Below are 23242 nucleotides of genomic sequence, written 5' to 3' on the forward strand. Positions count from 1 at the left end.
ATGGTAATACTACAATCAGCCCTTTGGTATACATTATAGTACTTGAGTTTACGCATAGCCAATATCCCAACTTTTAAAATGATTATCTGATACCATACATACAATACCATATTTATATTTGTGTCACTATATTTCTAAAACAGCTCCACATGCGGACATTTTGCAAACACATCTTACTGTTTTATACGTAGGTAGATATCAATTTAAATGTTTGTCATCTATTCCAGTGTTTCCCAACCATACAGTTTACTCCAGAAAAATCCCATGGCACACCAGCATGCAAAAAAATGACAATTAAGTGAACTGTACCTTCTGTCATTCAACTGTTCTGCTTCTCATTACAGTACTGGGACAAATGAAAAAGTAAATAATAACTATAGATTCTGTTCATACACAATAAGTACCATTCAAGCCTGAATTAATTGTAGATATATGAATTTGTATGAGTCACAGCATATAATAAGACTTAATTACATGCAAGATGATGTATGATCATTCGTAGGATTTGTGCGCGTAAATGGTAACTGACTGAAAATAACATAACATCCATCCGTGAATATGTGATTTTAAGATTTTTAATTCAATTTGAAAAACTGAATAAGAGACGAACTTGCTAGTACACGTTCCACTGTGCTGGCTGTCACACAATAAAGTAGTAGTGACAGTAGTTTGATGGCAGCAGGCGGTCCAGTGGAGTGTTTCATGAGTGCTTTTTTTGTTGTCGTTGCCATGTCTCTGTGTCCTGACATGCTGATGTCTGCACGTCGAAAGGTTTCTGTGCGTTTCCGTGGTGGCCGTCGTGACTCGTGACCACGACGACCACCACGCCACGGCCGTGTCGGGCCACCGCGAGTCCACTTCGCATTTTGAGCGACGCCCCCAAATTCCGTGCCGAGTGTTTGCAGACCCTCCGGGACGGAGAGGTGGAGGAGGAATCGGCAGCTCGGCCGTCTGTGTACGCTCCAAGCAGCACCAACGCCATTAGTTCATGACTTCATCGAAGCCTTTTTTCTTGACAGCGGCGTTTTAGAAGGTAAGACGAGACGTTCCCACGCCACTTCCTGGTGGCTTGGGGCTGCTTTGTGCTGTCGCCTTCCGCGCGTGTCGCAGCGACCACTCGGACTGTGGTCAGCGCGCCGTGGCGTCGGCCGAGCGTCGTCGTCTTAGGTAACCTCAACTCGGCCGAAAACAACCGAGCAGCCTCGCCGTTCTACGCCTAAAACAGTCCACCGTGCTCTCGGGTGACCGCTACATGTGTCCATCGCTTCGCTGGCGCCGTATTTGTCCATAAACGTGTCCGCAGAATATAGCCTGCTTGGTTTTTTTTTTTTTTTTTTTTCCTCTCTATCCGCTGCCACCGCATCGTTGCGCACCTCGCCGTTGCTCGTCGGTAGCAGACAAAAGACAGCCTTGTTTTTGGACGCTTCTGTGGTTAATGTTGCCCCGGAAAGCCACATAAGCATGGCTGGCACACACATAAGAGCAGTCGTCAAAATGTATTTGAAAAGCGCGCTCCACATTTGACCTGCGCATATGCGCATATCTTTGCATATTGTTGTCGCTCTGTTATTGATTGCATTGATATACCGTGAAATTCTTAAAGGGATACTAACCTCCTGTATGCGGAAATCGGTAGCAACACACGCACTCGTGCTCATAGGGGCCGGTTAGCTTTAGGGAGCTTCATTTTCAAACAGTTGACATTATGATGATGATGATGTTGTTGTTATGCATTTGTCACATTCTAAGCACGGCTTGAGCTATGCTAGCCTGCTGTGTTTACTCTGCATTTTTCTCCCCCAACGTTTCTATTCTTAACCCTCCTCCCTTCGCCCTGTTCATGTGTTGCTCCCCAGGACTCCACGGCTGCTGCAGAGAATGGGAATAGGGACACAGGCCAAGGCTTGCCATTTTGGCTGAAGGAACAGGACAGTTGTCAACCCCGCACGCCGGCGTCAATCCCTCTCTCCGCCTCACCTCTCCCCCCCCCCTCCGGCGTACACACAAGGACACAAACCGCCGCCCACATTCACGGCTATGTCCACAGCAGTAGACATTGCTGGCCCTTCCTCGCCAGACCAAGCCAACAGCAGCGCTAAAATCCCCAACGAGCCACTGAGACCCAACCTTAAGCGCTCCAGCCACCCCTACGGCCTGTCCCATTACATCGCCAGCCCTTCCCAAGGCATGGACGTCAAAGGCCTGATCCAACCCTCCCCGGCCCAGCAGCAGGCGGCCCCGCCCGGCCCCACCAAACCTCGCCGGGCCCCCTCCTGGCCCGACATGTGGGAGTCGCCCAGCGGGCTCCACCTGGCCCACGCCGCAGAGCTGCTGATGCGCGCCGGGCTGCTGGCGCTGACCCCTACCGCCACGGAGCAGGCCAGCTCGGGTGCGCAGAGCAGCCAGCCGACTAAAAGGGAGGCCGTGGAGGTGAAGGGAGGCAAGGGAGACGGCGAGGGAGAAGGATCCGGGCCTGAGGAGGAGGAAGAGAACTCGCCTGGATGCAGGACAGACATCCAGCCCTACTTGGGTGCCTGGTTCCCCTTCAGCCCCACTCTCTTGCCTCTCACCGGGTTCCAGATGGGAGGAGGCCACTGGAGGAGCACAGCGTTGGGGGCCGAGGGTATAGAGGGCCTGGTGGCCGAGGGGCACTCTCCCGGTTCTCTGGGCGGAGGAAGCGGAGGGAGGAGGAAGAGGAAGCGGTGCGGAGAGTGCGTTCCATGTCGGCGTCAGACAAACTGCGAACAGTGTAGCAGCTGCCGCAATCGTAAGAGGGGACACCAGATCTGTAAATACAGGAAGTGCGAGGAGCTGAAGAGGAAGCCGGGAGGTCCCGGGTTTGAGGGCAGAGTGTCCGCGTTTGACCTCAGAGGCTCCGACTTTTCTTTGGGTCTGGGGCAGGAGAGAAACAGCGGCACATTGGATGGATAGTAATGTTTGCTGCATTTGTCACAGAATCCTGCTCGGATGATTGTTGAGGAGCTGAAGTGTAAAACACACACATGCGTATACACACACACTGGACACCATGTTGGTTCAAAGACGTGGACATGATGTTTAGTGCAGAGCTGCACCTCTGTTCAAGAATGTTCTCACTCATTCCCATCCTTTCTTTTGACAATCAGTGAATTGGAGAGGAGAGAGCGAGAAGGAGACCAATGTGTCACTGTATCGAAAAAAAAAAAGATGTAAATAGACTGTAAATATCAGGGAGCGGGGGGGAAATTATGCCTTTTTTACATCCCTTTCCAGTTTGGATGTATTGTTGCAGCCGTTTAAAAGAAATTAAGGAGAAAAAAAAGAGCCAAATGTTTTGTTTCTACTGGGGACTCTCAATTCTGTTGTCACCACATCATCAGTGAGCGAGTCGTCTAAATTATTTCATGTGCAACTTGTACTGTATAGATCTGTTTTCCCTTTTTGAAATAAAAGAAATTGGCCATGCGCGCTTGTCCACACGCTTGTACTCATATTTAATTGGGAATATGTGTTTGTTGGCCACTGTGCTTCCGCTGAGACATGTGCACGCATGTGTACTTGTGTGTGTGTGTGTGTGTATATGTGTGTGTGGATTATGAGTCACCTAATGGCGTGGCTGAGAGCCTTATCACCACCCCACAGACACACACACACACGCACACAAGCACACCTACACGCTGCTTGGCAAGCACACCTAAGCTGACACACATCACAAACAATCTCCATTCACATACACGCACACTGTGATGCAATGTCTTTTTTTTTTTTTATTCACAAGTCCACATAAGAAAGCGATCTCAGAGCAAGCTGGGCCGAGTGGGTTTTTCGCTTGTTGCCGTAACGATGGCTGATGTGATAAGACCTTCTTCCTCAGCGCCACACTCCAGGGGACCTCAGGGAAGACGTAACCATGGCAACGGTCGGCCTGAGGTGTCACGCTATAATTGGGCCACGGCTGCACTTCCTGTGCGCCTTCAGTCAGGGGGGATCGGAGAGCGACTGTGTGTGTGTGTGTGTGTGTGTGCGTGCATCTGTGGGGGTGGGGGGTTGTGTATTTGTCAGGCAGGCGAGAGAGAGAGAGAGAGAGAGCGAGAGAGGCGCAGCACGCCAACCAACGCAGGACACTGCCAACTCATGGAGAACAGCAGCGAGCTCCAACATCATGCAATTACAATACTCGCTCTGAATGACAAACACACAATCTTCCACTGAAGTCCTCACACTCATCTTTCTTCGGCTCTCGCACAAGAACAACATTCTTGGATCTACAGCTTTTCTTTCTCTTCCCCCTTGTCCGTGCCTTTCTAGTGATTCGGAGCCTAATCCCCCCTCCCTTATTTCGTCACGCACGCACACATGCGCACATGCACACACACACACACATGCCGGAAATCTGTGTCACCCGCTGCCCAGCAGGTCCAGTGACTCCCTGAACGCCTGCAGTCTGGCTCCACTGGCCTGCAAGATGGCAGGAAAGAAAGGGGGAGGAATGGGGATTGAACAGGGGACAGGGAGGGGGTGCAGGAGGAGGAAGAGGAGAGGTGGGGGTCGAAAGCGGATCCAGGGAGAGGGAGAGAAGGTGGAGGGTGAACGAGGGTGCGTAGGGGGGCTTGAAAGGGACTTGGTGAAGGGCAGAGAGGGAGGAGGTGCGGGGTGTACGGGAGAGGGTGAAACAGGGAGGGATGAAAAGCAGGCCACAGGAGGGGAAAAAGAGAAAGAGTGACACGCGGGGAGGAGGACTGGGAGATGGACAGCAGGGGATGGAGATAACGTGGGCTAAACAAAGAAAGAAAAGAGATGAGTGTGAGTTCCAGTGAGTCGAGCGATGAAGGTGACAGAAATGCATTGGGACACTGAGGTGCGAGAGTGCGTGCGGAGTGGAATGAATGACGGTCGCGTTGGTTGGTGCCGGTCGGTGCGTGCAATCAAGCAACCCCCGTGGCGCCTACATATGTTGGCAGCAACTTCTCTCGCACTGCAGTGGAACACTCTGCCAGCCTGCTCGTCGCAACCTGCCCTCGGAGGCAGGGCGGACACCGGACCTTTCCAATCCTGGCCACTGCTTGGAGACACTGCGTCTCATTGCATTCGAAAAGGTCTAAAAGCATCGACACAACATCTTTTTCAACTGCAACACTCACATTCACATATGGACGGTTTTAGTTTTTCTTCAGTTACCATAACATGCGTGTTTTTGGAACGTGGGAGGAAGAAAATCCATGCGAGCACAGATAGATTATGCAAACTCACACAGGAAGGCCTGAGCCGGGATTCGGACTCGGAACCTCAGAACTGTGAGGCCTGACCACTCGGCCTCTCATGGAGCCAGACCACTGTGGTACGCATCTCCCCTCCAAACACAAATGTCTCTCGTTCCTTAAAAAGTTCACTGCCCTCTGGTTGTATTTTGGTGACATTGGGGTCAAAGGGAAGTCTTGACCTTTGGCCTTTTAAGCTATTAAAGATGGATCTTGAGGAGGCCAACATGTATAAACAGCTTCACTCACAACAAAAAAATCATAAACGGTTATACTGGATCAACAGTCTCATACACTTGGCAGCCGCAATATTAGGCACAGCTATATTAAGCTACAATACAAGTGCTGCATCCCAAAAAGTACTTTTACAAAAATAAAATGCTCAGTGTCACTGTTGCTCTTTAACCATAATACCCGATGAGTCTAGCTAATTTATGCTGGTCCCACTGATCACAATGCGAATAATAATGCTAGCTTGGATTGTCACTGTCAGAGCTATTCATTTCATTTTGTAATTTTCATTTTGTAATTGCAGTTTGTAGTGGTGGAGAACTAGAGTAGACTAGAATTGAATAGAACCTTGTCACTCTCACAGGAACAATAAAAATCAGTTAAGCATCTCAATTTGCAGCGTTGAGGTAAAAAATAAAAGCACACAATTATCAACAAACAGAACATACAGATATTCACATTTGGGAGAATGTCCATATTATGATATGATAGTAGTGCGATTATTTACATTACATTTACATTTTGGGGGCAAAAGAGAAGTTCTCTTACTGGCGGACAGTTTTGACTGAAACTTCAGCCCTCATCAGAGCTTTACCTAAAAACATTTGTCTGAACACAATAAATCTAAAAACGATATACTTTATTCTCCGTGTGAGGGGAAATTAACAAGCTAAGAAAAATACGTGACAGCCAAAAACAATCATAATGCTAAATATTTTGTTTCGCGAGTACCTCTCTATGAGAACAGAACTGTCCTTGTAAAAGGCGGTTTTGATAGATTTTTCCAGATTGTGTACATAAGGGTGCATATACTGTACTAACATATCATGTAAAACTAACTTTCTAATTGCTTATGCAGCATACCAATACACGGTTCTGAGGTTGGGGGTTCGAATCCGGCCTTCTTGTGCACAGTTTGCATGTTCTCCTTGTGCTTGTTTTTTTCTTCTTCTGGGTACTCCAGCTTTCGCTACATTCCAAAAACATGTATGTTATGTTCATTGAACACCCTAAACCTTCCTTAGGTGTGAATGTGAGTCTGAATGGTTGATATGTGTGCTGCGATTGGCTGGCAACCAGTCCAGGGTGTACGCAACCTCTTGCCCAAAGTCAGCTGGGATCGGCTCCAGCTTACCCATTACCCTAATGAGAAAAAGCGGTATCGAAAATGGATGGATGGTTATCTGGCACACCTGCCCACCCACCAAGTGTGAAATGAAACAAAAAAGTATGGCTAATGTTATCTGCCTCTTTCTAAAAAATGTCTGTGAACAAAATATTCTGTACTTGCGCCTCTCTGTTCCATAACAGTGGGCATAATCTAAAAAATAACTCCCACCACAATGAATTTATCCAGCCCCATGACAGATCCAAATGCCACTTTCCCGGCCACTGGACTGCCCAGTCTGAAAGTTACCATCAGTGTTGGGCGTAGTGGTATTACAAGTAACAGCATTACTAGTTTAACTACATTTCTCAGTAGCGTGGTCGGAGTGTTGCTGTTTTCAACATCAAATAGCTTTTGAATCGTTCAGCTCTTTTGGTGATCACGTAGTGTGGTAGCGTCCACGGAAGCTTCATTTCCTCAGGCAGTTTTTAACCTGAAATGCATCTCTTCTGTTTGACGTCAATACGTATCCTCCTGCTGATGCCCGCCCTAGACGGTGTTGAAAAATGCAGCAGAGTGGGAAAGACAATGTCCTCATAAAAAACATGCACGTTCCAGTTAGCCCCAAAATGAAGCTCCTGTCAATACCAGATAAGTCCAAAACAAATTTAAGTGCACACATTGATTACACATGTTTTTTTAATTTAGCTAAGCTCGTCATCATGACTCAGTCAGCAATCATCAACAGCTAGTAAAGCACAAGCTAACAACATGTTTTTTGGCAGCAATAAAATAAATGAGTGCATGCATGTTTGCGCGAGTGCACATGTGCTACATAGTTCCCAATATTTACATGTTTTCAGCATTTATTTTCAAACATATATAATTATTTAGAAAAAAGTGTCGGAATTCACTTAACAGGGTCTTTAACAGTGCCAGCTTCTGATAAGCGGCACATAATTGATTGCGCTGTGAAGTTGTCCACACAGTGGGCAATATAGATCTATTTTTGTGAGTTGAGTAATTCTTGTGCCACATACACACAGTGTTGTGCATGAAGTGCTGCCTCGTCAGGTGAAATTTATTTTACTGTCTTTAGGGTCGCTTGCTCCCCCCCCCCCCCCCACACACACTCCGGGCTCAATTCTGCAAATAGAAGACGCTTGCTTGCCGGTTCGGTTCAATCCCCTAGCTCCGCCCCAGTCGTCATGGCAACAAAATCCATACCTGCCATTGGCCCCGCAATATATGGAGTGTTTTTTCAAGTTGCTCAATTGCACGAGACAGGTCGTCCCTATCGAACGGTCAATTTCGGTAAGACAAGATATAGGGGATGTAAAGTGTACCATAACTCTTGACCCTTGTGGTATTTTGATAAAAGCATGTCACAGATGTGTTATTAAGACTGTTTTAAATAGTGGGGAAAATGCACAACATGTCTCTTTTAAGCATTCAAAACCATTTTACACGTTTGTCTGCCATTTTAGGCAAGGTCAGATGGCGTTCTCTCGCCGAGGTAATGTGTGTACAAAATTCTGTTAATCTTTAGCCTGCTGCTGGTTGGGGGTGGGGGGGGGGGGGGAGCCACCGTGGCTCCAGGAAGTTAAGCAAAGCACGCTGATAAAGTCTGCCTGCCTGCAGGGATAGTTCATCACGGCCTCTTGTCACGCCATCTCATGATGCGGAATCGATTGTTACCACCGAGGATTCAGCTCGGAGCGGCCTTAGCTCCTCCATTTGCATCACTCTCTAGAGCATTTGCTTTTTAACAGAGTGATAAATCAAGAACAGTGCTGAAATTTTGCTTGATTTTTTAAATAAATATACACGACTAATGGGGGATAAATTACCACTCTCATTGTAGATGTATGTAGTATGTGATTATCTTTGTAATTTAGGGAAAACACAAATTAAACATGCTTACTTTATCATTAACAAAATGAAAACAAGAGCTCCCAAAATGATCAGTTAATGAATATTACATTATTATTATTTCTTTCAGCAGTGCGTTGAGGGAATGTAAATGAGCTGAAATCCACTGTTCTTAGAATAGTTGTTATTATTATATTTCAAAAGCTTTTCAAATCAAACTTTGAATGATTTTTATGTACTCGCTATGTGGGGAGAAAAGTGATCTACAGACATGTCCAAAACAGACTTTGTTTCAAAATTGCGTGAGTTTCATCTACACTGTGTGAGTCCCCAAAAGCGTTTCTTTGGTTTAATTTCTGGAAAAGAAAGGGCAACGCTGCTACTATAACACCCACGCCAAACCAGGGGACTTGTCATGAGTTTTCAGTCGTGTGAGAGTCAGCATCTATCTTGAGCTGTTGTTTGAACAAATATTAATAGTTTCAACAGAAATGTTTTTTAAACTGAGGACAAGGAAATGGGAGACATGAGTGGATGTGTACTGGTAGGTGCTTTTGCTTTGTATTGTTTTGTTTGACCAGAAAGTTTATTTTGTATTTATTTTTTAAATTTAATTTTATTTTGTGGTGGGACTCGATTGAAAAAAATAAATAAAATGCAACCGGTCCAGGGCGTACCCCGCCGCCTCTTGCCCTAATTCTGTTAGGCCATTTCACCCCCAATTGAGAATAGATTTTGGTTGACAAATTGACATACCGGTATACATACCTTAGACAAAAATGGCAATTTTCCATAAAGCTCCTATTTACAACAATATTCATAGGGCTTTCCATCTAAATTCAAATTGGCTATATTCCAGTTTTTAGATAACTTTTGTAAACTTAAGCACTCATAAAAACATAAATCCATTTGACTTCTGAGCAAAAATCATGATTGCAATGTATTCCATAAATGTGCGCTATAACGACAACATTGGCCCTACAATACGTCTAAGTCAATTTCTTCTCTGCATTAGGCCAGACAAACTAGCCCTGCTTAACTGTTGATGGTAACATTAGTTCTAGTGTCGTTTCTCGCTGCAACATTTACATTAAGTTTAGGCAGAACTGCTCAGGTGAAGCTATTTTCTCATGCTCTTCTCCATGTTACCATCAAGTTTTTGTTTAACCAAACTTTACATCCAGCGTGCCATGCAAAGCGGTTTCGTTTTCTCCATAATGTCATTAGCCTACCGTTCTAGGTGCATTGACATCACTCAATTCATCCTGTCACGTATCAGTGTTATCGGTGTGCTAGGAATTAGTGCACTGATAAAAGTTCCATAGCATCTGCGGTGAAAAAAATTGTACAGAAAAATGCAATTAATTGTTTCCCCCCCGGTTATTAATATGAAATAAAACAAAATAACTAGAATACAAGTACAAGTACTGTGGTGATCTTGAATACATTTCGGAGATGCCACATACGATATTGAATACCAAGTGCCCGTGAGACAATCACTCAACAAGGAGAAAACCAATACAAAGTTGCAGAGTGCTGACAAAAAAAAAACATGTGGTGACCTGAACGTTGAACCACGCAACCTTAAGTATCACCTAAAGGGCTTTTGTTAGACAAATAGACAGAAGCCTATCAATCCCAAGTAGAAGGCTGACTACGAACATGATCATCACTTCATCACCAAGCTGCTGCATTATATTAATCAATTAGTGTGCAGATCCGTGAAGGTGGCGCATGAAGCTGACACATGAAAAGTTAATTCTCCCTCACTCCCGCCGCACAAGAACTTCATTCCTAAAGTGCTATATAAATAAAATTGAGTTGAGTTTGTTCAATTTCACACTTCCAGCTATTTGTAACGCAATTAGAGTGGTACCTTGACTTACAAAAAATGTACGGAAAGAAATAGACTGTTTTTTATTAAGTGTAATTACTGTACGTTGGGACAAACCGAGTGCCAACAACAACTGTAATGTTGTATTTGTACCTTTAAGGGGTATGGCCTAGTGAGTGACATCAGCAACGTGACCTGTTTGTCTTTGTGTAAGCATCTGGACATGAGCTTTGACCTATTGTTGCTCCTTGGGGGTGTACTCATTCTGTATTTGTGTGTTTGACTGTTTTTACCCTTCTGGGACATGAAGCCCCCCTAAAAACTTCTCAAGCTCCCCTAAAAAAAATATATACATATTTGTTCGTATGTGTTTTGTCTTAGCCCCGCTAAAATAAAATGTGGTTTCCCCCCAATTTCTTTTTTTTTTTACCTCATTGAGCATTTTGCGGTGTGCTCTTGCAGTCATATTTTCATGTCGCCCACTCATTGGAAGAGACGCAACAGTGCTGAACTTTCTCCATTTATAGACAATTTGTCTGACTGTGGAGTGATAAACATTAAGAATTTTAAGAGATAAACTGTAAACTTATCCAGGTTTATACAAGTCAACAATTCTTAATCGTAGTCTTCTGAGAGCGCTTTTGAGCAAGGCATGATATACATCAGGCAATTCTTCTTGACAAGACACAATCTAACTTGGTATGTGATTTTTTTGTGGCCAGAGCAGCTTTAAGCCACACCTCCAATCTTGTCTCATTGATTGGACCCCAGGCTGGCTCACACATGATTGGTTAACTTAGTAGTTCACTTACTTTTTTCCTCCCTGTCCTGTGAATGTTTATGTTATTTCCAATAAAAATATCAAAACATATACAGTAACTGTTTGTGTGATATTAATTTAAGCTGATTGGTGTGATTTAGATGAAGCTAAGACCACATTTTATGCAGAAATGTAGTAAATGCCAAAGGGTTAACATACTTTTCCTCCCACTGTAGGTCAAGGTACTGTGTATGACAAAAAGTACAATTTAAAAAAGTACATTTTCATGAATTTAATATCTGAATTGGCACATCATCTTAAACAGCACTGAGCAATAAGGTATTAAATCCAATGAACTGAGAGCTGCAACTCGACAGTCTGATCTCCTGTTTCTCCACAATGACTTCATTATGGAAGGAAATGGTCTCAGGTGTCCAGCATGTGATCTTTGACAGGTGCTTTGTCACAACACATGTGAAGTGTGATTTCTCCTTCTGGGCCATAGAGACATTAAAAAAAAAAGCACCTGCACCCTCTCGCCTCTCACACTTGATATGATGTGCACTTTCTTGTGCGACAAAGTTTGACCGCTCTCTCTACAATGCCTGGCTGGGAAACCCTACACTGCCCTGCTAAATATAGTGGGCCTTTTCACAGTGCGTGCGTGTCTAGTCACATGATCCAAGATATGGGGCGGACACACGCACACACACACAGACGGCAAATCCTGAGGCTGAGGTTGTGGAGGTGGTGAGGGAATTATGTGAGCGCTTTAATGAGTCGGCTATGACGTGTTGCTTCCCCGTGACCCAACTCGCGTTTGCTCCGTCTCCCCGAGCGTCTCGCCCTCTGTCTCTACGTCTTAACCACATGCTAATCAGCTTTATGTGCTCTCTGTTTGATCTCTGGTGGGCTGATTCCTTGCTGAATAGATAATCATTGTGCGAGCCGGCCACTATCAACAGCCTCCTTGTCTAACCCTATCAGAACGCCCCCTCCACCCCCAACCCCCCTCACATGGGCCGCCTTCAAGACACACACAACTTCAGTAAAACATAAAATAAAGTCCCGTCTTGCATTATTACTCTTTTTTTTTTGTTCGGGCAAAATATCAACCAATTTAGTGAAAATATGTTACTATTAGGTACAATTTCAAACACGAGAATGCATCACTTAAGCCAATATAGCACATCCTTTTCCACTTAATGGCAACGCCTGCACATGTCACACTACAACACACTACTTTTTGTTTTGATGTTTTTTTTTTTTTTTTTTTTTTTTAGTGGACCCCCCCCTAAAGGGACACAGTACAGTTTGCTCTGTAAATATTTGACATGCTTTGACTCCTTTTGGCTGTGTTCACCAGTACACTAGACAACAAATGAAACTGTTAAGTCGTTTCAACGCACTTGCACTGCTATGGAAAGAATAACGTCCTGTCCATGTACTAGTATTCTCTTTCTCTTTGTCCTCACTCGTAGGACAATTCAGTGCACTAGTTGAACGACTATAGGGCGCACTAGTAAAACAACTACGTTACTAATGAGGCAAAACTGTGCACGAGTTGAAAGCTGTGTGCTACTAGAACCACTACTGAAATTATCAAATTAGACTTGTTAACATCTAGCACTTTACTAGTAGTACAAGTAGCTTGCAGATGAGTGCACCGTACTGTATTTTATGATGTTTCTATGGCAAAAAGGTCCACTTATTTCGTCTTTTTGCACTGCCATCGAGCAGTTAACAACAAGTGTCACATGCAATTGCTCATTTGAACAATCAATAAAACTAAGAAGTACAGATACATTGATTTAATCCGTCTTATCTCCTATGAGCACGAAAAATCTGAATTCCTGGGATATCAGTAGATTTAAAGATTGTCACGTTGTGAAATCCTTTGTTCAAGCACTTTACAGTAGGTCAGCTCCATGTCACAGTTTCATCCAAATGCTCACATACAAGTTACATTCACTGAAAAAGGGTTGTAATAATTTGGGGAGGGACAGAATGAGGAGAAGGTGGAGCAAGGTGCACGATGTAGCTTGACAACAGGTCCATAACCTGTTAAAAATGTCGGAACACTGAATCATTGGTATTCTTCACGAGAATGTCGGACATTCATAGTGTTCACTCATGACACATGACTTGAACTGACACAAATATATATTTAAAATTCAGCCATAAAGGCTAAGCATTGTTAAAGCCCCGTCTGTGTACCATTGGGTTAGATTAGTTGTTCTAGCATTACTATAATGACTAGATTCCTACGATACTTCGTGTACATGAATGATGGTGAACAGATGGGCAGCACCATAAGGATTGTGAGGTGTGGATGGATCCATTGATGCATTTATAATCTAATAATATTATGAGTTCAACTTTGGGGTTCTTGTGCCAGCAGAATTTTTGTGGAAATTCGTTTTATATTTTCTTGTAATATCCTGTTAGCTGTGTCTGTCCGACTATTGCTGTTTTTTTTTTTTTTTTCAAAATGAAAAGACAAAACAACAAACATTGTGATTGCTCAGTACAATACTGTACTTAGGAACACACCATACACACACATACATTATAGCGTAATCTCATTAAGAAAAACAGTCATTGATTATGAGTTTTCATTTGCATGTTGTCCTAGATGGTGATTGAACTGTCTCTTTGCATATTTCTTCATGCTCAGTTCACCTTTGCGGTTCAAGTCAGGGTCCTGCTCTGCTGTCGTACGGCATGAGCCTGGACCACACATATCTTGAGGATGTATAGTTACTCCCTACACAGGACTTGTGACACTATTCAGGCCATCACTCTCTTCGGGGTTACAGCTTTGCTTCAAAGCAGGCCTAGAAGAGTGCTAATGGATCAGTCGCATGCCTCTGGTCAGTAGATGAGCAGGTTTGGCAGGTAAAGGAGGCTTGCTGAAGCTGTGAGAAGAATCAGATCCAAAAGCTCTCCTGAGCTGGGCCACTCTGCCTCCATATTCTTGAACACTTAGGACATCTGAAAAGGAAAGGATAGGTAAGTTAGTTCCAAAAGGTACGCTTGTTGGCTCGAGTTTTAAACCTGAAATAATCCTCATGAGGCATGGGAATAAAAAACAAGATAGAAGTGAACAATTTTGAGGCCTAAAACATTATTTGTTTTGGTGCTTCAAAGGCTGAAATCAAATTGAGGTATACAGAATACTACAAGGATGTATTCTAAGACCCAATTGATTTTGTCCATCATGGATTAATAATGCTATAATCTATCTTTAGAAATGTGTTGATTTTATGTATAATGATGGCACAATTATATATTTTGTCATCAAACAACTAGTATTGTTTGAAAGACTCAGTGGAACATTACCCAAAACAAACCTCTGTCTACATTAAATTTAAGAATAAAACATTTATTTTTCATTGTTGCTTTTCTTCTAAGAAATAAATCTAATCAATGTAAATACCAACATCAGTATTATGGACCGTCGTTCCCCCTGAGCAGGAAAAGTTTGGATGCGTTTCCATGACAATGACAAGTAAAAGCGGAAAGGATTTTGTGTATTTTTTACATATTACGTACAGACGACATTGTCAAAACAACTGCAATAATGGCTGAAAACGAAAACTATACTATTTTCAACAATACGATTGAAATATTATTCTAACCGTATCAGTGAGCATTGATTTGAGTCTATCACCATCTTTGTTTGTTGCTAATATGGGAACATGAGTAGAAATGGTGAGGAGGCAACACAATTTTTTTTTTTAATCTGAATTTGGTCAGCATGCACACAGAACAGAATATTTATTTGAAAAACCTAATAAAATAAAGATAATGGTTAATGGTTGAGCATGGATTGCAACAAATCGATGGTGCGCGTTGTACATTGTACATAGGTTCGAAGGGTTTTCCAATGTTTTTGGGGTCGATTTTGGGGGTGCGTCGCATAATCAAGATCTTATTTTACACGAGAAATTATAAAATATGTATTTGATTAGATTTTAAATATATGTATATTCAGTATACTAAGCTAAAGACACTATTTTGTTAGATATGTCCACTTTTATTTTGAAGCAATTAGTATTTTGTGGCTATGACCGAATTGAACATTGGCAATGTGTTTTCACCATCAATCGTCTCTCGTTTTTCTCACCTCTGGCCTGTGGGCTGACCCGCTCTGCGTCAAACAGCTGGGCTTTGAGTGCCGGTTTGTTGCCATGGCTACTAAGATGTGGCCTGTAGAGAGGAGCCCAGTCGCTGAGGTTGTCCGAGCTGCTGCCTGATTCGCTGTCACTACCCTCGCCGGGGTCCTTCGGGTCGTCATCTGCGCTGTAGGAGTCCATCTCGTCCTCAGATGATTGGATGTGCGGTGAGCCAGCGTCATTCTGTGTACAAGGAGAGCTTGATGTTACAATCAGTGAGCAGTTATCACATTATCCTAACTTTACCAGCAGACCCCAACACATTAACTCACACTGGTGCCATCAGGGACAGCAAGCTGCGTTTCCTCTTTAAATCCAAGCTGCTGGGGATTTTTTCCTGCCTGCATGTCTGCTGTCTGGATGCCATTCATATTATCACGATGGAGCCTGCATGACAATCGGAGTTAGCAGACAGTCAGACCAGCCTTTGACTCACTTATCCAATTACTCAATTAGCAAATAACTTGAATAATCCAATAATGGATGAGTGGGGGGCAAGCTTCCTCCAAACTTTAGTTTACTGTTCTCATTTTACCAAAAACTATGTGACGTCATTAGGGCACATGCGCACGTGTTGAATGAGGAACAAGCAAGCACAAACTGTGTCTGTCTGATATACTTTATACAGTATATCACAAAATTCAAAAGTGAGTTGCTCCATGATGTCATCATGGGTGATTGGAAGAGGATTCCAGTGGCAACCTGTGAAGCTCTGGTGAACTTCATGCCCAAAAGGATTAAGATAATGGTGGTGGTGGCCACACACACACACACACACACACACATACACACGCGCACACACACACACGCACAAAGACATTTTGGGCCCAGTTCGGACATTTTCAATTTGGGGTGTCCTTACTTTTGTTGTCAGCTGTTTAGACATTAATATCTGTGTGTTGAGTTATTTTGTGGTGACAGTAAATTTACACTTATACAAGCTGGACACGGACTACTTTACATTGTAGCTAAGTGTCATTTCTTCACTGTTGCCTAAAATGAAAATATATATGTACAAAAATGTAAAAAAAAAAAATATATGTACAAAAATTTGAGGGGTGTGCTCACTTTTTTGTTTTGTTTACTCAATGTTTAATTAAACATAGGTAACTGAGCAGTCTTGAAAGATAAAGAATACACCCTACATCGTCAGAAAAATGTTCATTTACAGTTTTTGTCAGTCCAATGTGTTTCCAAAAATCGACTTTCATTCATACATACAAAAAATATAATCTTATTGATTTACAGATTATCGGTCACGTGACTTTTTTTTTTTTTTTTTTTTGTGCTCACCTGTTATTGAGAAGATTCTGGAGAAGTTTGGAGGACCTGAACTCATCCACTTCTCCAATCACACGGACGCACACATCTCCATCACGACCGAGGAGCCAACTTACATGCTTACTGGTGGCTGCAAACATTAACAACAGAAGAGGAAAAATATAACTCGGGCATGTCGCCTCATGACTTGCTATGAAGACTAGTGTCCACAAGATGGGGCTGTCCGACAAGTTTAATACTCTAGCAGGCCCTTCGTCCTTGCTTGCTGATTATTTCTGCCCCTGTGGTCATGATTTGCGGATTTAACGCTCACGTTCTTTGTTTACAGTCCTCTGCAACAACCTTATGGATGCAGCCTTGCTGTTCGAATAAAACACACCTGCATTTAAAAACAAAATTATTCATACCCTGGCCTAATTTTAAATAAAAGTGAGTTTATTATTTATCTTCAGACTGCAAATTTTAACTGGAAATAACTGAGACACTGTGTTGTGAATTATTAACTGAACTTAAAAAAACTTTTTACAATTTGATATTTTCTTTTTTTTCTCAGACAGATATTATTGTAGAGGCATGTCCAATGTTCTGAAATTACCGTTGATTAGACTGCTCCAGATTATTTTAGAAGTTCCCATCATCTTTTAGAATGGTGCTAAAGGCTCTGTTCCTTCAAAATTGTCAGGAATATGATTCATTTTCAAAATGTTTAAAATATTAATAAATACAGACTATTATTATAAATTACTATCTCTAACACAACATATTTACTGTCTCACCTAAGTCGTTTGTCACTTTCTTGTGCCATTTCCAGCCAGATGACACCCTTTTAAAAATACAAATCAACCTGAATCATAACCTTTTCAATGTTTCAAATTTCACAAATCCCACCATTCCATTCAACACACACACAAAATTAAATACAGTCTTAAAACAACAGGGAAAGTGCAAAACTAGCTATTTTTAGCTGTTGCTTGATAATGTGACATCACAGTACAGGCAGTGGCAGCCAGTAGGACAAATATTTTCCACTGCATTAGTTCTTTCAAGGTATTGCACCTGTTACAGTGTGAGAATACTCAATACTAGTTTTTATTTATTTATTTATTTTTTGTTTTTTAAAGCAGGTTTGATGAATGAAATTGTTACTTTCAGTATAACTGGGAGGAAAAACAATGGTAGCCCTGCACCTTGTTTTCCAATATATTAATCAAAGACGCCTTTTATTTGCTGTCCCGCACGTGCATGAGAGAGCCATGTCTCACTCTGAGTCATGAAAAACAGTCCATAGTGTGTGAAGCACAACTTCAGGTTTACACTTACTTAATTGTTTATGCGATAATAGATTTAGCCTTAAATATATACAGTAGTACAGTATATTTATCTAAAATCTCCCAAATGTACTTATTTTTGATAACATATAATATCCTTGTCTACCCAGTTAATTTTTTTCTGTTTTGCCTCTTGAAAATTGCCTTTGAGCATCTAAAAAATGTTACAGGAAACTGTCCAGTCATCAGCTTTCTGTACAGTTCGTCCACATTTGGGTCACAGGTAACTTCAGCCAATCCCTACAGACTTTGCTGCTAAAGACGGGGTACAACCTTGGACTGGACATCTAACATATCGTTATGTATTTTTTCTACTGTTACTTTTGTTTTTATGATATAATGTTTTCTATCTATAAAACCAAAGTAGATGTATTATTAAAGGGAATCTGAATTCCCTGGTAAAGTTGTAATTATGTATTTAGGTCTTTGTCATCCACAGCACAAACAAGAAAAGCTGCGTGTTGTGTAACACAGACAGACTTGGTTGCGTTTCGGGTGACATGGCAGAGATTGGATTGGGTAAACAAAGACTGTAATTTAATATGTGGTTGAAACCATCGGGGCTTAGTCAATCTTACTCAGCGGCAAGCCAGTAAACCGATTCGACTCATGTTGATAGAGGCTGTCAGTCACACGTACACACACACACACACACACACGCACACGCACACACATTGCGTAGCTAGAGCAGGTGTGGCTCTCCTCTGGAGTAGACCTAATGGAAGATGTATAAGAGAAAGTGTGTGAACCCAGCAGCGCTGAGAAAATGTGATGCATTTTTTTGTGTGTGTCTTGTGTGCAATCTAAACACCTTAATCAGATTGGTCACCTGAGCTCGTGTTACTCGACACCTGCGTGTATGTTTGTCATTGTTTACGTGTGGTCAGTTTTGATTGAAAGTGTTGCTTCCGTGTGTGGCTAAGCGGCCAGTGCAAAATGTATGAAATAACTAGCAATGATGAAATACAATATAATGACTGGTAGGCTGGTTTGTGTATTTACAGCCACAGAGTCAGAACGTTCAGCATTTCCGTTTATATTGCAATGCAAGAACTGTAGGTACGATGTCGGTCAACACATGCATGAGTGGACATAAAGAGCATTGTTAAGGCTTGTGCTTGCCAAAATAACACAAAAGCAAAAGAAGCTGGACAAAGGTGACACTTCAAACAACTTGGAGGCTTCTGTTACTTTTGAACAAAGCGAGAAAAGCTGCTTATTTGTGTGTCGCGTCATACTGCTAATCTGGGGCATAGTGGAGACTATCATTCCTAAACTGTAAACAGGCATTGTTATTTTGAAAGGTGCAGTATCTGTCAAACTTTGCTTTTAAGCAATATTACCTTTCTTTGGCCTGCTGCTGCTGTCTTCTCCTTCACGCTCCTCCCTCTCCCTCCAGCGGCGGACTTGCTCCTCTCTCATCTTGAGGAAGAGGATCCTCTTCTGCTCTTCGCTCAAGGCCTCCAGTACCTCTGGCTCCACCCACATCTCCTCCAGGATTTTAGCTAGCATCCTGATGCTTCAGGCCCACAGACTCTGTCCCAAGCTTATTTTTCCAGCAGTGATGGCTGTGTCAAGAGTCAGGTCAAGTTCTGGTATTCTTCTGTATGCTCCTCAGGGCTTTTTGGTTTCTCCTAAGATGAAGGTGCAGTGTGTCGAGTTCAACTGTGTACTGAAAGTTGGTGCTGTGAATTGGAAAAAAAAAAAAGGACAAGAGAGAGAAAAAGATGATTGCTTCATTCACATGATAGGCCTCAAAACGTGCGTGCTTTGTTTACTGTGCGTTCATCGACAAGGTAATGGGAATTTGAAATACTGCAAGGCAAATAAATCTACAAATGTTTTATCATCAATATGAGTTCTGACTCACATATACACTCATAAATACAAACACTCTCTTTTAGTAGCTTACCATCACACATGACACTGGTAGCCATTAACTGCCTAGTTAGTTATTACTGGGAAAGTCAGTTAAAAAGCACATTCCCGAAAAGCAACCTTCTTCTTCCTCCTTCAAAGTGTGTGTAAACAAAGATTCAAAAAGAGTGGCTGAGAGGTAGCCAATGGCATTTGAGCTCTCTGACAAGGCTCAGCCAATGGCTGGACGAGTGAGGTAAATAGTGTCGAAACAGGTGAAACATCAGACCCAATTTTAGAGCTTCAGGTGTGGCCACGTGCGAGCCAGATTTGGATTGAGGCATTAAGCTAAACCTTTCAGCCGGCGTGCAAATTGTTTAGAAAGCAACGGGCGGCTGTCAACTTTTTATCTTTAAATTGGACTCATGATTACAATGATTGCTTACCTTTAGAATATATAATAAGGCTAATTCTCTGTAACTTCCAGTTTTGAACCGTAATCTGTTAAATAAAGTAAATGAAATATAGTTTCATTTACACTGTGTGTTTTCCTTTATGGTCCAAATAGAGTTCTTATGATTATGAGGATTATTCTAAGGCGTTTTACACCTTGTGAGTCAGCTGGCATCGGCTCCAGCTCACCCGTGATCCTGAACAATACAAGTGGTAAAACATTGCCAGAAGCATTATTATGATTATTATGATGATGATGACGATCATTATTATTATTACTTAACAAATGTCAATCAATCAGTAAATTAAATGTATTTATAAAGCACAAATCCACATCTCATGCTAGCTTGAGAGCCAATGAATATATATATTTTTTGAAATTAGTTGTCCAAATATTTGTTGAGGGAGTCCGTCAGATGTTTTTCTATCTAAAAGTTCTTCATGTCTGCAAGGCAGGTAGACATCTTCTACCGATGCATCCTAGCTACTATATTTAACCATGTGCAGTCAACATAGTTGCAAGGAGACCTTCTTAAATAGAGAATCAACATTCACAGGCCCAACTCTGTTGCTCCCATGCAGAGACAAAGATGACCCCTCTGGCTGTGCTCCAGTATGCAAATAAGCTCAAACTTTACTTGTGCCTCCGCTCACATGCTGAGAAAAGAAAGTGAGAGAGGGGTTGAAAGGGGAGCAAGGTGTGTGCGACGCATACTGAGAGAAGAGTTTGAAAAGTGCCGCAATGTGAGAACGCAGCGGCTGTTTTCACAGTGACACAGCAGAGCGTGGGAGATGAATGAATTGAGACGGGCAACGACGACAAAGAGCGAACGAGTGAGAGAGAATGAGAGTGGACTTACTCAGTGGCTGCCAGCCGCCAGCATCCCCTTCTACTGGTCTGAACTTCCTCCAGAAAGTGGTATGATGAGCGTGTGACGTGGGCGCCTGGAACAGTGTGTGTGTTCGCGTGCGTGTGCTTGTGTGCGAGGTCAGTCGTCAGAGGGGTGGAATGCGGTCCCAGCTCTACTCTGCTGCATTTGTACTCAAAACGAGTGGGACGGACTGATATTAGAACATCATAATCTTTTCCCTCCCTTTTCCTTATCACCTACAATGCATGAATCACGGTAAAACTAAACAAATAAACAAAAGATGTGAGACACCAACCTAAAAACGGCTCATCCTCATTACACAGGACTCTTAAATATTCATCTGCTGGCTGCACACAGAATTATGTTAACAAGCTCTTTTATATGCAGTTGTATAATATGGACGCCACAAACAGGAACTGGTGGGGCCTTAAGTTTTCTGATCATTTTATCTGTTTAGCAGCATCTCAGATGTTGATCTTCAGTCTCCTTCCGTTGTTTTCTTCCTGCAGGAAGTCCCGCTGGCTTTGTGTGAAAGCAGTAATCAAAACACCACATGTGCAGGAAGGAATGCGCATACTTAAACTAAGCTGACGACACGTTGCTGGCACGTTTATTAAGCCACCACTCATTGTGTTTCTCTCTCCTTCCCACCTCACAATGTCATAATACAAGAGTCCAGTTGACTGGGGCGATTGTTGGTCACGCGCTCTTAACTAATTGTGGTTATTTACACTCACAGGACACTTCATTATAGGCACACAAGTCCAATTCAACAATCCTTATATTTTACATACCCTTTTTCCTGTCATGCTGAAATCAGACCGTTTGAAAGGGAGTCTCTCCCCAATGCAAGTGAACCACCCTCGTCCTGCTCTACATACTGCTGGGCCAATGGTTAGCATAGATTTTGTTACCGTGACAACTAGGGGCAGAGCCAGGAGTGGCTGCACTGCAAATGAATGGCGCTTGTATGAAACCACCACTGGTTAATTTAACCATTATTTAATTTCCAGCTTGATGGGTGCGCAGGAACACCAGAGACCCAACTAAAAAAAGTCCCTTGTAACAATGTTGTCCGCTATTATTGTGCTAATACGACATTTCACCATGACGTCACAAAAACGTCTGATGGCGAATGTTTGCGCAATCTCTAATGGCACGACTAGTAACCAAACCGTTCTACTGTATGTTATTTGACCAAGGCAGAACAATTGAGAAAACATGGAACTGGCTTGAATGAGGATTTTAGCCTTTATCTACCGCCATAGTTTGAATGTGTGAAGTGTCAGTCGAAACGTTGACGTTACATAAGCTAAGCGCCGGGCAGTTTTGTGATTCTCCGCTTGGAATTGGGACCCAACGGCGGCCAAAATTTCCATTTCGACAGGTAAGTTAATTAAAAAAATAGATGTGACTCAGACATACAGTAGGTAACATGATCATTGCTATTTAACTGACTTTTCTGTTTCTCGGATTAACGGCAATGACGTCATCTTTTGACGCCGAAATGGATAGCCCGCTCCTTTCTGCCAGCAGGCTAGCCATTATGTTTTGCTAAGATACTCAAAGACAGCCCAAACAAACATTTTATAATGTACGCACCTGTGAGAAAATGCCTACTACAAATCCGATGATGGACATTTGGTTCCTAGTCTGTCCCTTTACAATTGCTACTACGCCCTCAGGCAATTTTGCGATTGTCTCTGTACAACTATTTTCGACATCCACTACATTTTATCTTTGTCCTCGGTCTTCCCACCGGATTAATTTAGACATCTTTTTTTGAAGGAAAAAAAATCCCTGGCACAACACAATAACACAACACAAGTTTTTGTCATCGCTTAAATTAGGTCAGCGCTAGACACTGACTTTACCTTTTGTTCACAAACATCAACAACTGAACTCCTTCACACTGAAGAGCACTTTGCAATATTTTGGGTTACCTTATTTAACTACTTAAGATTAGATAGTTAATTAATTCTCAAATAGGTAGTGTATTTCTAGCATGGTCAATCAAAAGTGAGAGTTTTTGTCTTTGCAAAGGCAAATATATGTTTATTCAACTTGATAGATTTACTTCTTCTCATTTTCATTCGCTACACGTGCACCCAGTGATGTGACTGATATTTTATTGTCATGGTGTTGACATTTCCTCCTAATTATGTGACCCATTAGGCCGCTATTGGGTGTGACCTACTCAAAGCCTGCATGTAAACATTCATTCATTCATT

At 42.5% G+C, this 23242-nt stretch overlaps 2 protein-coding genes across 3 annotated transcripts; one reads left to right on the plus strand and one right to left on the minus strand.

The window, feature by feature from the left end:
• Positions 1-683: 683 nt before the first annotated feature.
• On the plus strand, positions 684-3458 carry LOC133407658 (CXXC-type zinc finger protein 5-like). 2 transcript variants are annotated; one of them, XM_061685757.1, is made up of 2 exons: positions 684-1033; positions 1857-3458. In XM_061685757.1, exon 2 carries the CDS (start codon positions 2038-2040, stop codon positions 2929-2931), a length of 894 nt encoding a protein of 297 aa, XP_061541741.1. In that variant the 5' UTR covers positions 684-1033; positions 1857-2037; the 3' UTR covers positions 2932-3458. The 2 variants fall into 2 exon arrangements, with proteins under 2 accessions (XP_061541741.1, XP_061541742.1); XM_061685758.1 differs by lacking the exon at positions 684-1033 and adding an exon at positions 1069-1167.
• An 8119-nt stretch (positions 3459-11577) lies between these two features.
• Positions 11578-21383, minus strand: zgc:92242 (uncharacterized protein LOC436899 homolog). Its single transcript, XM_061685784.1, has 6 exons — positions 21000-21383; positions 19173-19514; positions 16514-16631; positions 15493-15607; positions 15172-15403; positions 11578-14036 (listed from the first exon to the last, which is right to left on the minus strand). The coding sequence occupies exons 2-6, from the start codon at positions 19339-19341 to the stop codon at positions 13891-13893; spliced, it is 780 nt and encodes a 259-aa protein (XP_061541768.1). The 5' UTR covers positions 19342-19514; positions 21000-21383; the 3' UTR covers positions 11578-13890.
• Positions 21384-23242: the final 1859 nt, after the last annotated feature.

This window comes from Phycodurus eques, chromosome 9 (assembly GCF_024500275.1).
Source record: "Phycodurus eques isolate BA_2022a chromosome 9, UOR_Pequ_1.1, whole genome shotgun sequence".
NCBI lineage: Eukaryota > Metazoa > Chordata > Actinopteri > Syngnathiformes > Syngnathidae > Phycodurus > Phycodurus eques.